Source organism: Mastigoproctus giganteus, chromosome 13, assembly GCF_048544385.1.
Source record: "Mastigoproctus giganteus isolate SK-2022 chromosome 13, ASM4854438v1, whole genome shotgun sequence".
In the NCBI taxonomy this organism is placed as follows: domain Eukaryota; kingdom Metazoa; phylum Arthropoda; class Arachnida; order Uropygi; family Thelyphonidae; genus Mastigoproctus; species Mastigoproctus giganteus.
Window position 1 is genome coordinate 79736515 of NC_143587.1, and position 17281 is coordinate 79753795.

General features: G+C 36.0%; 1 protein-coding gene across 1 annotated transcript in view; it reads right to left on the reverse strand.

Annotated features, from left to right (window-relative positions):
• Positions 1–17281, reverse strand: part of LOC150076211 (prestin-like) — a 241412-nt gene that overhangs the window by 21581 nt on the left and 202550 nt on the right. Inside the window, exons 14-16 of the mRNA XM_090387067.1 lie at positions 15870–15939; positions 8090–8196; positions 2611–2740 (exon numbers count right to left, since the gene is read on the reverse strand). Of these exons, the coding sequence (XP_090243193.1) occupies positions 2611–2740; positions 8090–8196; positions 15870–15939 (307 nt within the window). The remainder of the gene's footprint in view (positions 1–2610; positions 2741–8089; positions 8197–15869; positions 15940–17281) is intronic.

Consider the following 17281-nt stretch of genomic DNA (forward strand, 5'->3'; position numbering starts at 1 on the left):
ATAAATCACTGGGTGATGTAGAAGCACACGGTAAATATAAACTGGTCTGCAATCAAGTCACAAAATAGGTTAGGCAAGCTAAGGCAGATTACACTGAAGTCTCTGGCAAAGAATGCAACAAAAAGCAGCAAAGACTACTTATATTAACAGTAGAAGGAAGGGGTTGAATCACATTGGTCCACTTGATATTGATGGTTTAATTGTTGATGCTTGTGCTCAGGTTGCTCACAAACTGAGTAGGTATTTTGAATTTCCAATCACATATGAGGAATTCTTTAGGGAAGAGCATGCCAGAAATTTATCAAACCCTAACAGGCAGCTAAATGATTACGTGATAACTGATAGGAAAGCAGAAGAGAAATTGTTGATGTTAAACATAAGGAGTGTATGGGATCTATCCAATTATATTAAGGAAGGTAACAAAGGAAGTAAGCAACCACCATAATTATGAGAACCTTTGGATTTAGGGGAGGTCCCTGTGGACTGGAGATGTGCAAATGTATCCCCAATTCACAAAGGGAATCAAAGGGTGATATGAGTAATTACAGACCTGTTAGCTTAACTTCTGTTCCAGAGACAATAATGGAGTCACTGGTTAAAGAAATAATTCAGGCCGTTCTAGACAGGAATGCAATTAAACTGCAATCACAGCAGGATCTGTTAAGGGAAGATCTTGTCTGACCAATCCGATAGGATACTATGATTCAGTAACTGGATGCAAAAAATAATTTTATTATCATATAACTGAATACTGTTGCACATAAAAGACTGCTGTACAAATTGAATCAGTATGGCATTAATGGCAAGTTACCATTATGGATAAGGGACAGTTAAGTGGAAGAAGACAGAGTGGCGGCTATCAGTGGGCACTGCTCTTCGTGGACTAACATTATCAGTAGAGTTTCTCTGGGGTTTAGTGCTGGACCCATTTTCTTTTCTGTATTTATTTATGATGTTGACTAAGGCATATCAGGCTTAATGTGTATGTTTACAAATGATGCAAAGGTTGGCAGGGCAGTTAATGATAGTGATTGGGATATGCTGATGCAACAAGATCTAGAAAAATCAGTCAGATTGATCAGCTGAGAAATGGTAGTTTAACATGGACAAACTGAAATGAATGGCAGTTTAACATGTACACTGAAAGGACAGAATTCATGGGATACGTGGTTCCTAGGCAATGCGACACTGTCACCCCTCTCACTAGTGAATGAACCCATCACTTGGCAGGTATATAGGTACAACATATGGGTATCAGTAATTCCAGATTAACATAGCAACTGTGGGGTAATACACTCTGGGTCACAGGAATTAAAAAGGAGATCAGGTTAATTGTGCATTCGATATGATGTCCTCAAAGCCATGCAAATAGGCTATTGGGATAACTCATGGGGTTTTGTCAATGATATACAGAAATTTTACTAGCAGATGAACATCCTATTGTACAAGGCAATGGTCTGGCCACATCTTGAGTACTGCATACAGGTCTCGAAGCTTCATTTTAGGAAGGATGTAGATCTGATGTAACAGATGCAGGGAAGGGCAATGAGATTGTTGAGGGAAAGGTGATCTCATTGAATATATGTTTAAGGATTTGAATGGATTGAGCAAGCTCAATGCTGATGACATTCTTCCCCTTGTTCAAGCTACATGCATGAGGAAGTATATATTGAAATCGAGGAAAGATACCTACAGCAAGGGAGTGGTTGATTGTTGGAACAAACTTCCATCTGTTGTTGTCGAAGTAGGTAGTCTGAATAAATTCAAGGAAGAACTAGACGAATTATGGAGGAAGATGGACAGGTGATACAGGATTTTTTTTTTTTTTTGTTTGGCTGATGCTTTATAAGCTTGAAGTAGACTTAAGAAGTTGTTGGTATTATATTTTGCCACTGGTTTCAATGATGGAGAAAAACCAATATCTGGTAAGAAGTAAAAATTGATGTTTCATCATCAGAAAAGGTTTGGGGCATTTTGGATAGATCAAGTAATAATATTCACAATTCCATGTGATGTTGCATTTTTCAAATTTATATGCTTATTTATATTTTTTAGTAAAATACTATTTCTTTGTACATATTTTAAATCCTTACTTCATTAATGAAGTGTGGATTATTTTTTATATGGTATGAAGAATTTAGCTTAATTCCACAAAAAAAAAAAAAAAAAACAATCAGTTGCCATTATAGAGTGGGGGGGGCTTTGTGATGAATCAGTTAAAGGTTTAAATTTTCAGCCTGTTTTCACTACTTGAGTACATAATGTTCACAGTATTTCAGTTCTTTAATACACTAATATAACCTATGTACATTTTATCTAGAATGTTAATTTTAAAATGTGTTCCTATAATAATTTCTTTATAATTATCTAAATATCCTCATTAAGTTGTATCACTTAATTTTTAACTAATTTTATAATTACTTTTACTGTAATATTATTGTAAAACCCTGGCATCTTGCCATGGAAGGCAATTTATACTGTGCAATAAAGATTATTTATTTATAACTAAAAAAATATATGCTTAAGAATAAAATAAAAACCAGTTATATCCAAAAATAACACCAAATTTCAAATCCTGAAAAAAGGACATCAAATATAATGTTTACTTACATCTAAAAGTGTTTCAACTCCTGACATATCAATATACGAAAATGAGGAACAGTCAATAATGACACAATAAATAGGATCCTGCACCTCCTGGTTATTATACTTCTGATGCTTAGAGATATCAGTGGAACTTCTGAAAGAAAAAAATCATTCATAATAACAATAATAATTTCAATAACATCATAATTTAATATGATCATTTACAAAAATGTGAGTGAAATACAATAATACTGTTTGATTCCCTTCATGATTAGGAAAATGAATTAAAATGAGCTATTTCATTTCAACATTTTGTTGTAAAACAAAATGACCTCTGCCTATTGGCCAAGCCTACATTAAACAGTAGCAAATCCAGTTTGTTCGTAGCTATAGAGAAAGAGGCTGTGCCTGACATGTACAGTGATCTTACGTAGCTTTCATAGCTTGAGGCTTTTGCCCTGGACATAGATAACTGAGAAGTTATAATTGATTCATTCAATTAAAGTTACTAGTTATTACATTTAATTCAATCTAATTCAAATTGGCCTTTAATCACATAAAATTTTCATTTACCATTGCACACTGGGTCCTTGAGGGGGTGTTGCAGGCATTCTCTCTCTCTCATATGCCAAGCTGTGCTTGCTACCCGGGAGTCTAAAACAATGATGGAACTGATATTCGGGTGACGCTCAAATCAAGTGGACCTAATTTTGGTGAAGTCCAGTTGGTCTGCGGAAGCCAAATCCTCTGCCTACACCTTCACGATGGTGGGACTGTTTACTAATCCTGGGTATAACTCCCATGTGCTAGTCCTGAAATATGGCACCCAACACACTGTGGGTGACCACCCACAGTGTGAACCAACATAAGCAGGGGATGAGCCATGGCATCCCACACCACATAGAGGAATGCCATTCCTCTGTGTTACCAGGCAATACTACATGGTAGATGACTCTCAATACCGGTACAATACCACCACTTTGTTTATTGTTGGCTTGAAGTGGTGGAACACATGCTTACTCTACAGAGCAAAGCTACCGTAAACCCTCTTCCATCACACAGTATCATTGATGTCTTTTGAGGTTATGATGGACATCATGGTGAGATCCAACCTTCCTTACATTTCGAGGGTACAGCTCTTAAACTATGTTCACAAGCTGACCGCTAGTTAGTACACCGGACTGAACCTATTGTAGGAGGCTTCCAGATCAGCTAGTGTATAATCTCGTTGACTCTACTCTGCCAGACAGTGACCGAGGAGCTGGGTATATTCTTATCATGTTTATGCCATATCCAAAAATATCATTACTTCATACAGTATGTCCCCCCACCATCTTTTCTTACTACTGCATACACCATGAATTGTCAAACTAATAGGGCAAACTTATCTGCAAAAAAAATATGTATACCTCCCAAACACTTCCTCATTCATTTCACAAATATATGTGCTCTCAGTTATGTCCACTTCCACTTACAGTCTGCCAAACCCCATGTACTTTTTCTGACAGAATCTCAGTTATCGGTCGATTCAACCATTGCTCATCTCAGTTGTCTGAATTATTTGCTGTATGATTCCTTTCGCTTCAAAGGTGGTACTTGTGCATATGTCCATTCGGATATTCCCTGTCAGAGACTTAGTAATTTTGAATGTTTTGGCTTAAAATCTCTCTACTACATTCTGTCAAATTTATCTGTTGCCTCTATTGTTCTTCCAACTCTACTAATCACTTGGAACTCTTTGACTTCCTCTCTTTTAAACTTGACTTTTTTCAGTCCAACTTTCCTAACAGCAAGGTTGGTGATTGGGTCCTTGGTAATTTCAATGTTCACAACCCCAGCTGGCTTCCGTTTTCTAGTCACACAGACCCAGCCAGCCAAATGCAAATTTACTTCTTTTGCAACTACTAATGACCTCACACAGATTGTTCATTTACCTACCAGACAGTCCTAACCACACAGCCAACAAGCTTGATCTTTTTCTCACAATCAACCCTTCTAAGTACACGGTCGAGGTATGTGCACCTAAGATCACAACTTGGTGATGGTATCTTCTCCAGTAGAGCCATTCTCAACCTAGTGTTGTTTGGCAATACAAGAATGCAAAATGGGATGATCTTCAAGATTTCTTTTCTTTGGTCGGATTACTGTTTTGAATCTTCTGACATCAATGTTTGCTCAAATCATGTCAGTGAAATTATTCTTGTAGGGATGGAATCCTTTATTTCACACTCCACCATAAAATCTTGTCCTTTATCTAAACCTTGGTTTTCCAATAAATGTGCTAAGGCCATTCAAGAGAAGAATGTTGCATATCGTAATTGACTTGTTTCCAAATCTCCAGGTTCATTCTCTACTTTGATGATTTACTACACCAAAGCTCACAACAATTGTAAAGCAGTTATTAATCAGTCCAAACTAGTTTTCGAACAGGCTAAGAGTAGAAAACTTGCTTCTTGTCCAGATGGTAGCCAAGCATTCTGTTCTCTTGCTAAAGCTATTGGCTATAATTTTGCCTATCTCTGTTACCATATCGGCCAAAGATAAAGCTGACCTGCTAGCATTGTATTTTTCTTCAAACTTGTGTATTGATGATCTTGGTAAATCACCTCCCATCATTCTCCATTCAATGCCTTGTGTGGTCTTCCATCAAAAGGATATCAGAAGGATTTTGATGAATCTTGATGTTAAGAAAGCTCCAGGTTCTGATGGTATTTTTCCATTTGTGCTCAAAACCTGTGCCCCTGAACTTACTCCTGTTCTATGTAGCCTTTTTCATTTTCTTATTCCAGTTGCTACTATCTGTTGCTATAGTAGCAGTGGATACTATCTAGTGGCCAGCCTGCAAAGCCCATTTTAAAGCTGCACCCTTGACACATAAGGAATACTGGATCCCACCATGATTCCCATCATAACTTCAAAAGACATTACAGGTGACCCCCGCTTAACGCTGATAATTCATTCCCGAAAAACAGAGCACTAAGCGAGCGCCGCATTCCCATAAGGTAACGTATGTATTTGTGAGTTGCGGTCGGTGCCATAGGATATTTCCTAATCAATAATAAATGGTAGTGAAAAGATGCACAAATATCAGTCAAAATATTTAATATTCAAATATTTGTACATATAAAATATTCTGCATCACATACGTATATAATTATGTGGTAACTACTTACTTATCAAAATTAAACTTAAAATTCCAATTAAAATCATGAATTTAATTGATCTAAATTGATTTAATTGATGAATTTAATCAAGAAAAATGTGTCGATTTTGGGTAGAACTTTGGCCCTCTTCCAAATAAACTAAAAGGGGTATTAATTTTAAATTCCCTTCTGCGTTATCACCCAACAATAAAGTCAACTGATCCTTCGCCGCTTTGAAACCTGGCATGGTTTTTTTCTTCTTTCGATATGAAACTTCTTTTAGGCATTCGTTTCCACAAAAGTCCTGCTTCATCTATGTTAAAAACTTGAGAAGTATAACACAATATCCCTCTTCAATAATTTTAACAAGTTCTTTTTTGAAAGTCTCGGCTCCTTAATCTGCACTTGCGCCTTCTCCCTGGATTTTAAATCTATTCAACCAGCCCTTACTAGTTTTAAATGGTTCCACATTTTTTTTTTATTTTTTTTTTATAATATTTAACTTAACTGAATTCTACATTGGATATTGTCTTCAATAAAATTCTAATAGCCGGCCTATCCCTAGTTGCTTGCAATGGAACAGCTATCTTTCCTGCTGCTAAAATTAATTCTTTATTTTTTTTATAATTGTTCTTACAGTTAAACTTGCAAGTCCTAAATTATGGCAAACATCCACTTGTCTTTGACTGGAATTTATTCGCTTCAAAACGTCTAATTTAATTTTCAAATTCAGTCTTTTTCTTACATTTGTAGTCTTCGTACTGCGTCCAGACGTTGCTTTTTCATTCTTATCCGCCATTTAACTCTTCGAAAATGTAATTGCGTTGGTTGCATTAATTATGATACAATGTTCGAGTAAACTGTCCGTTACGCACGATGTCTAATACTGTACTGAGTGATGACTAGACTTCGGATAAATGCATATAACGCAAATATTACAAGCAATATACTTGATCATTTTTTAAAATGTTGATCTCGGAACTACGTAACAAGTCACTGTACTGCAATTAAATTAGCGTGGGAAAATTTCTCAAGTCGACATGGAAAACGTTTTAATGCTGTTTTGATATTCATTTTCAAGCTATCGGCTCCATCAAATGAAACGATTTTGTTAAATCCGCCAAAAATGCAATCTGTAAAAGAGCGTTATAGTCAGATACGGGTTATAATATAAGAACAGCGTTATAACGAATCAGCGTAAAGCGAACCGCATTATAACGGGGGCCTGCTGTACTTAATACTGCAAGGCAGAAGAGATAGGCAGTTGCTAGAGTTTTTCTCTGGAGACTAAACATGGGTTTCACCACTTCAAACTTCCAAAAGTAAAGTGTGGTACTGTATCAGATAATGAGCCATCTACCACCTAAGATTGCCTTGTGACACAGACGGTCAGCCATTCTTCTATGTGATGTGGACATGACACCAAGATCCCAGCTTATGTTGGTTTGCACCTGAGTGATCACCTCCAGTGTATACTAGGTGCAGTATTTCTGATCTTGCACATTTGGTAATACCAAAGACTATAATTCCACCACTGTCACGGTGCATGCATGGGATTTGACTGTCCTAGAATTAAATTAATTTAATTTAAGTAATTAACTGAAAGTTAAATATTTAAGTACTAAAAGGATTCAGGGCTGAAGGCCACAGACTATGGAAAATTTACTAGAAGAACAAGTTAGTGCAAAGCATCATAGTAAATCACCAAAGTAAGTGAAATAAATGGCATCATTTTTGTTACATCTCATATTGTGAATGCCTTCACAATGAGTTGTGCTACTTCGAATAAGCAACGCTTCCCCAATAGATAAGACTAATATTACTTATTCTATGGCGGTATCCACTGAGAATAAGTAAAATTAGTCTTCTTTATTGGGGAAGTATAGTTTAGACCTAACATAGCCAAGTGGTCAGGAGCGCAAGTGCAGTAGCACATGCTCTTTGAATGGACCGGGGTTCAAGGCCATGACTACTAAATACAATTAAAATTTGTATTGATTGATTTATTGTAAACTCCACTGACCTGGTGGTCATGCCAGAGTATAAACAAGAACATATATTTTTTTAATTTATTTATTCAAAGTAGTGCAATAACTGGCAACTCGTGAAGCTGTTCACAATATAACAAAAACGATGTAATTTCACCTACTTTGGTGATTTACTACAAACCAAAATGACGCTTTGCACTAACTCATTCATGGCACACTATGGCCATAGATGCCTATGCACCTAATAAATTCCCAAAAAAACAAACTCATTCATCTATTAAAATATTTAAGATATAGGAAATATAGCTCAAAGGCTTCCAGTTATCAAATTACAATAATTATTATAATATTTAAGTAATTGAATTACCTTACCTGCTTGTTGGTACATATTTTAACAAAGTATTTTTGAATATCTCTCGGTTGGCAAAATACAAGGATGCTTCAAAATGGAAAATTTTCACCCCTCTTATTTCCTTTGCCTAAAAATATAAGTATTTACTAATTTATTTAACTCTAATTTAGCATATGTACCCTTAAACTGGATGTACAGCTCAATGGGTACATAATTATATTACAAACAATTATATATAAAATTATATTTATATGTGTATTTACATAAATACTTTTGTATAGACCAGTGCACAAAAGAACATTAACATAAATAACCTGAAAATTGTCCATATATCAAAATATAAGTTTTAATAATAATACACAATAATATATATATAATAAGGATAAAAATGGGGTGAAAAGTTAAGTGGTAAAAGAGAGATGAAAGTAAAAATAATATGACAGTTGCAACTAAGCAGGCAAAGCAGCAGCAAAAGATACAAAGGTTTATATATATGAGGTAAAAGTAGTAAATCTATTGAAAAGTGTGAAGTGTAAATTACACAAAATGCCAAAACTAATAGAAGGATAGCAGAAATTAGAGATATTGAGGGTGTGGGAAAGAATGTGAATATCCTATATGATATAATGAATTAAAAAATTATAGGCTGAATTTGTAGCCAATTAGAGAGAAGGGAACTGTAAGGCAAAAATGATTAGATTAATATTGTAGTAATAGCCAGCATCAGATAAGGGTGGGATACTTTGGTTATAAGTCCAAGAAAGGGGGAGAAAAATTATAAAATTAAAATCTGATGTTAGCTAAAAATAAATATTGATACATAATCAGGTATTTAGTCCAGGGGACTACACCTGATCATGTATCAAAAACTGCATTACTATACATGTCCATACCTGTGGAAGTAAAGGAAATTTAAGAATAAAAATAAGTGAGAGCAAATAGGAGGGTAAAGCAGTAGAACTTCCACTAAAATATGGACAAGGTAGTCCCAACACAGTGTATGTTGTAGAACATAATGAATTAAAATAAGTGCTTGCACAGTGTAACCTAGATGCAATAGGTGGTTATTAGTGAATGATGCGAATTAGTAAAAATTTGTGAGAATTTGTATATGAAGATAATGCAAGCAAATGGTATAAGATAAGGGAGTGAATTGACGAAAGGGAAGTGATGAAGTGTAAATAAAAAAGGAGAAGATAGCGAGAGGATTTTAACTGGCCTTCTTCCAGTGGGCGGATAATTGTTGGAACATATTTCCATCTGGTGTTGTAAAAGTGGGCAGTTTGAATAAATTCAAGGAACTAGACAAATTATTGGAGAGGATGGACAGGTGATGTGGGAAGGGTTTTATTTTGCTTATACTTTATATGTTTGCTTTCTTGCATCATATGCCACTACTACTACTAATAATAATAATAATTAATAATATGCTGAAAGCTTTGTGGATTAACTCAAGGCTTGAGGGAGTCTGAAAAAGACATTTTGGGGAAATTTTTATCAGTCTGACCCACACTTGTAGGTAGCAGGATTCTATTTAGCATTTATAAGAACATTTTTTTAATGGGAACATGTGCACCATGTAATCAAAAGCAACAAAGAAGTACTTCCTCACTGAATAAAAGAACAGAATCTTCTCTTGTTTTAGACTCTGCACGAGTTTAGACAGTCTAAAACTAAAAGAACAGAAATGCCTATGACTAAACCAGAAACACCCTTCTAGTTTAGTATCACATGATAATTGATACATGGGTGTATATCCATATACATCTCAGTATATAGATGCAAGGGTTGGATTAAAGAGCTATATTCAGATTTTCAAATAGTGTAACATTCAAAAAAATAAGCAAACTGCTTTATTCAAGACAGAAAGGAATGTAAACAGACTTTCTGAAAGACTGATGATAACATGCCTAGAATTATCAACTTGTTTTGCCTGCTTAGGACTGTTTTAACTAGAAATTTTTTTTTTGGGAGTGCATTAATTTATCTTTCCAAACTTCTTTTGTATCACGAACTGGATTTGAATATAAGACAGAGCTATTTGCTAGTGACTGCTTGTTGTATTTTCCAGTTTGGTAACTGAAAAATACTCATATGGCTTTTCTCACCGTTTCTAAATCTCTTCTTTAAATATACTTACCAGAGGTTGCCATTGTGCTACCAGTCTAGCTAAACATTTACCCAAGATAGTCAAACCTGTATACACATACTTCAAAATCATTTTTACCTCAGTAACATGCAATAGTTTAAACTTCAAATCCTTCAAATATTCATCCACTTTCACAGAAGACATGCAGTCTATTACCAGTTTTGTTTTGTTATTTGGCTTTTAGGAGCATTAGCATCTAACGCCATATTGCTCTGGGGATGTGCGGTGGTCATTCCCTGACCTTTTCGCATCCTCCGTATTTGGTGGTCATGGGCTCGAACCCCGGCCTAATCAAGAAGCGCGTGCTACGCACTGCTGCTCCTGCCCACCTGGCTATGGAGGCGCCCCTATTACCAGTAAAGTCTACTCTGGTTTTTAGCTTTTAACAGAGTATTAGTTTATTTTTTTTGAAAGGAATCCCAATTCAGGTTGGTCACAACAAGATACCCATTACTGTACTCAATAGGGTCACCCTCTAACACTGGCACTGAGCACGTGTTGTTTTAGATTGAATGATTATTATTATTAGTATTATAAAGGTCACAATGGGCTACAGCTTGGAATGCTTTTAATTACTGTGATCTGTAGAAATTCAAAAACTGCGCAAAAAGATATCTCGGGGAGGCACAACTCTGAAAAATGTGCCATTTTTCAGAGCAATCACTATCTATTCTTTCCTTATCTGTGAAATTTTCACTAAAAATGCCTACATTTTTGTTCTTACAGAACTGCAATTTTTGGTATTTCACTACAGTGTTACCTGCACAATTAGCAAAACTCAGAAGAAGATTCTATTCTACGATAAAGAATGGAAATAAACATTCAACATATATAACATCATATGAAATGCTACATCTATTTTTGCATTTCTTTCTATGCACTGCACATTTTCCTTATGTATATTTGTTTGAAAATTGATTATACTATGTTTCTCACCACTAGAAATTGAACAATCACATCTACATAAAATACATAAATCGAACATGTTACCTTTTCTATAAAATTTCAGAATTTCTTCTGAAATTTTATGGAAAATAAACTGTGCATCTTGCTAAAAGACATTGCTAATTTTCAGTACCAACCACTCGGGTACAATGAAACAGTTGCACAGCCTAACACTGATATTTCAAGTTGCTGTTTTGCAAGGTAAATTAGCAAACCTAATGGCCAATTTGTTAACAAATTGGCCATTAGGTGTGTGAAAAGAAGCAGAAATTTTTAAAAAAATTCTGATTTTAATATAGTTTTACTATTTTTTTTTGGTGAAACGAAGATGAAGAAAAACTGTGTTACAGACCATATTATACAGGGTGTCTCAAAAATATTGGTACAAATGTTTAGGAGAGGTAGGTTATTATGGTTATTTGTTTTTTTTTAGGAGCATTAGCAACTAAGGCCATATTGCTCCGGGATATGCGGTGGTCATTCCCTGACCTTTCCGCATCCTCCGTATTTGGGGTGATGGACTCGAACCCCGGTCTAATCAAGAAGCGTGTGCGATGCACTGCTGCTCCTTCCCACCTGGCTACGGAGGCGCCTGAGGAGAGGTAGGTAACATCTAAAGAAATGTGAATTGCATAGGAACCCATAACTGGAAATGGCACAGTTCATCAGTTCGCGAGAGGGAAAATTTCTGGTTTACTCATTCAAGCAGTAGTCACTGCACGAAGAGCATGCATCGATATACGAACTGTGAGCTGGCAGACATGAACCTAGTGTATGGATTAGCAGAGGGCAATGGACGAGCCACTCAACGAATTTATGGAGAATGCTTCCCAGACAGCCATGTACCGGACCACCATTTGTTTGTGCATGTGCATCAAAATTTGTGTGATTATGGGTCATTTAGAGGTAACAGGAGTAGTGCAGGCAGACCACGTTCGACGCAAACTCCCGCCATGAAAGAAACTTTGTTGAATGCCATCCAGAATAATCCTACTACCAGCACACGTGCCGTTGCCTCTGCCTTAGGAGTGTCTCATTGCAGTGTACAGCGTGTCTGGCACGATGATTCCTTACACCTTTCATCTTTCCTTTCATGATTCCTTTAATCTCCAAAGGGTTCAGTTACTGCTCCCCCCAAGATCAACCTGCATGTGTGGCTTTTGTGCAGTGGTTTCTCCAAGAAAGTGTTCAAGACTTGAATTTTCCAGCCAATGTTTTGTTCATGGATGAGGCTTATTTCACTCGGGAAGGCTTATTCAATCAAGGCGCCTCCGTAACCAGGTGGGAAGGAGCAGCAGTACGTAGCACACGCTTCTTGATTAGACCGGGGTTCGAGCCCGTCACCACCAAATACGGAGGATGCGGAAAGGTCAGGGAATGACCACCGCATATCCCGGAGCAATATGGCCTTAGTTGCTAATGCTCCTAAAAACCAAATACAGTCGGTCCTCGTATAACACGTGTTTACATTACACGAATTCGATCATACATGATTTATAAATAGGGAAACGTTATCTTATATAACACGAACCGAATTCGCTTATGCACGATTCGCCTTTGTGTTTACAAGAAATGGCAGTCGAACGCGGAATCACTCCAACCGAACGCAACACGATAGGAATGAAGAAGATTCTGAAAATGTATTTATGTGTTTTATATCAGTGAAGGGGAAACACATTTCACCATAATAACGTAAAAATCAACACAATTCTAGCTATCGATATAATCGCAAATGCAATTAGGTGGAGTTTACTACCAGTTTATAACAGATTCCACTAGCAGAAACGAAACTCAAAATTGCTTTCATTGTTTTATGGTAGTAACCCCCAGAAATGTGCTTTAGTAAAATGTGGAGTGTTAATAGTGTATCTCGGCCTTTACGGTGTTGTTTATTCAGTTGCTATACGCGCGCGGCTTTATTTATGTGTATTAAGCGTGCCTCCTCGTTTTGTAATTGCGCTTTATTCCCTAAAAATTAATAAAATACTTAAAAGGTGTGAAAAGGAAACGACCTGGCGAAGACACTGCAGTTCAGAGAGAGAAAAAAAAAAGCAATATCGATAAACAGAGGCAGACTGGATCAAAAATTCTTACCCGGGAAAATTTATAGTGGCCTCGTACTACGGTTTATGGCCAAAATCACACCGGCCTCCGGCCCACCGGGATTTCCTGGGTAAGGCTTATGGCCAGTCCGCCTCTGTCGATAGAGAAAAAAATATGAAATTGTGAAACGCTTTGAGCGAAATGAAAGGCCATGTGATATTGCACGTGCTACAGACCTAAATGAGGCAACGCCGAGAATTACAAAGAATGCGGAGAAAATAAAAACAACTTTCATAGCGGGAACACATGGTCTTTCATTTCGCTCAAAGCGTTTCACAATTTCATATTTTTTTCTCTATCGACAGAGGCGGACTAGATTAAGAAACAAAAAATTGGAAGAGATGGAACGGATGTCATCTGTTTGGATAGAAAATCAAACAAAAAACAAGTTTGCTTATGATAGAAGCAAAAGCATTAGCAATATTTTATTACGTAATAGTCGTAATAAAATACGTAAGCATTTTATTACGACATACGTATTATACTTACGTATAATTTATACTTGCGTATTATAATATACGAAAGTATTTTATTACGACTATTTTATTTAATATAATAAATTTTTCACGAATAAAATACGTATTTTATTCGTAAAAAATACTTTTTTAGTATTAAAAATACTAAAAATACTTTTATTATAATATAATAAATAATAAAAAATATTTATTATTTATTATATTATAATTAAAAAATATTGTATTTTTTATTTTATTTTATTACGTAATAAAAAATATTGTATTTTTTATTACGTATTTTATAACGATTAAAATTACCCGATTATTTATTGTGTTTGGTAATGTTTTGGTTCCAAATGTGTGTTCAATCTTGGGTGGTCGGCACCTAACCCCACTTTTCCCATAGGGCCTGTTGTTTATATTGCACGATTTTGCATTGCACGAGGGTTTCTAGGAACACAACTATCGTGCTATACGAGGACAGACTGTAACAAACAATTACATAACTTATTCAATCAGCACAATGCTCATGTGTCGGCTCACAACAACCCACATGGTGTGCGCCCCCACACGGCACAACATCGCTTCACAATAATTGTGTGGGCAGGTATGGTCGGTGACTGCTTAGTTGGCCCATACCTGTTACCATCCCGCATGAACTTCATAAATATCAGCTCTTTCTTGAACAAGTTCTACCAGGGTTACTTGACAATGTTCCAGCAAATGTGAGACACAACATTTGGTTCCAGCATGACGGGGCATCTGCCCATTATGGAAGGTGTGTTCATGACCATTTGAACAGGCATTTTGGGCGTCGATGGATTGGCCGTGGTGGACCCGTTGCCTGGCTCCCACGCTCACCTGATTTATCGAGCCTTGATTTCTTTCTGTGTGGGGCCCTCAAATCTATCGTGTATGAATCGCCTGTGGAGATGGAAATGGATCTCGTGGCAAGACTCGTCTGCGCTGCTGCTACTGTCAAAGAAACTCCAGGCGTGTTTGACCGTGTCCGCCAAGCCATGCTGCGTCGGTGTCACGCATGCATTGCGTCTCATGGTGGAACCTTTGAGCATCTGTTGTAGCATTATGAAATGCATCCGTCTCCTACTCCATTGTTAATATTATGTCAAATAAATGTTTGCCACTAATTACTGTCTTATGTCATTTCTGCTTCTTGTGCCTCTGCTACTACTTTCCCGTGATGTTTCCGGTTATGGGTTCCTATGCAATTCACATTCTTTTAGATGTTACCAACCTCCTCTAAACATTTGTACCAATATTTTTGAGACACCCTGTATATTATAGTCTGTAACAGTTTTTTTTTAACATGGTTTGTAACATAGCTTTTTTGTAACATGGTGTGAGACAGAGAAGGAATCAAATCAAGTAACATGGTTGGTGAGCTAGCAGGTATGCATTTTCATTACTTGCTTATTATTACATGCTTAGATTTTCATTCTTTCTACCCTTTTTTTACTTCTCTTCTTTCTTTTGCTTTCCGTCATATTCCTTACATTATATCTGGCAACTTATATTTTTTTTTTTTTTTTTTTTTGGTAGTTGTTGGCGCATCGGCTTCTGTGGCCATAATGCACCTTCCAAGGTTTTTGCAGTACTTTGATCCATGCCCGAGGCGGGATTCGAACCCGCGACCTTTGGGTTGCCAGGCAGCTGGCAACTTATGCATTGAGCACTATATACTTGTGTACCATCATCGCTTATTTTTTGATTATGTATAGTTGTATTACATTCTTCTAAAGTTGCTTTGTACTTGAAGGTGTTTATGTTTATTACTCATACACACAGCTCAAAACAGTCAGGGCTATGCAATAGTCTCTGCTGTTTTAAGCAGCATGTATGTGTAAGACAAGCATCGGTGGCTGCAAAGCATTTCCAATCATCTATTGCCAAAATATAATGCAAATTGAAATGTGTAAATTAAAAATATGTTAGCAAAATGGCAAGGTGGATAGGATGTGAATTAAGAATATAAAATAAATATAAAAATTAAAGAGAATACAAAAAAATAAAAATTTTCTTTGTATTTGTTTCCTTCCTAGCTTCCATTATACTAACATTTATAATTTACAAATTTAAATTTATTTATATATATATATATATAATGCATAATTAACTTTCTGGGCTTACCTCACTGTATCGTGAAATGTCAACATAAAGCTCTGTACTGGGAAGATTACCTAATAATGTTTTAGATGGACTGAAAAATAAATAATTTCATTTTAATTTAAATTCATCATTTAAATAAATGATATACCCTTATTAGAAAACAGTAGAAGATCAAAATAAACTTCAAGTTTAGCAATTACTGCAGGAAATTATATATGAATCTTTATGAAAATACTATATATATTTTGTTAAAATAAAAGGTTTAGCAGAAGCCATAATATTGATAATGTAGCTTTTGCTATCATGATGGAAAATTGTAATAACTGTTACATAAAATTAGGAGATAAAAAAAAAAAAAAAAAATTTAGTACTTATTTCTCTATAGTTAGAGAACCATGTAATAAAATTTTAAGATCCACTTTAAGAGCCTTATGACACTGACTAATCAAATGTTTCCACAATCACCACCCAAAATTCATTATTCTCTGAAGAACAGATCCACTATGATCAACCGCCTCTCAACAACTCTAAATATTTTCATATCTTTTAAATTCAACACTAAATTATCTGCAACAACATACATGCCTCCAAGCAGCATTTAATACCGTTAATGTTAGTACATTCTTGGAGATCTGTAATCATTTTCACTGCATCAAAGAAGAAATGCATTAGTTCTTGAAGTCTCTCCTGGAAAATAGGATTCTCTGCCTAAGGGTGAATTTAAAAAATTATGATTGTCAAGTAGGGGTATTATCAAGGTTTTTTGTTTATGGCTCTTTTACACCTGTTCATTCTTAACAGGAGTGAGCTGGTTTATGCTGGTGATCTGAAAATACTCCGATCAAGCCCTCTGACAATTGTGTCTGTCAAATCACATTAATAACACCCTCCACCAGCTTGTTAAATATATCAGCCAGTGTGGCCTTAGCTAAATTCTGCTAAATCTGTCCAAATGGTCTATTCCTTAAAAAAATTTCCTACAGAGATCTATCCCATACTTCAGAGTATTCCCACCATTCTTGCTGGAAAACACTGAATTTAGGAGTGGTGATATTTGATTCAAAGCTTAGATTCCACCACCACCTCCAAATATTGCAAAACAAAACCTATAAGCTAAGATGGATAAAGAACCAGCAGGCGGCCTACATCAGGAATGTAACTACTAACCATAAATATATCTAAACAATGGCATTTTCTTCCATTTTATATGGAGCTAAGATCTAGGAGCTCTGCATCTCCACTACCATAAAACCTCTCTTTGCAGTTGAATACTGACTGTTGTGCTAGGCTGTAAACAACCTTCCTGCAATTTACAGCACAACTGCTCTTGCAACCACTTTACACCTTCACAGACTTTCATCTATAATTAGAAAAATTAGTTTAATTGCTACCATCAAGACAGTATGTGGCAACACCTCTTCCCCTAATGGTTG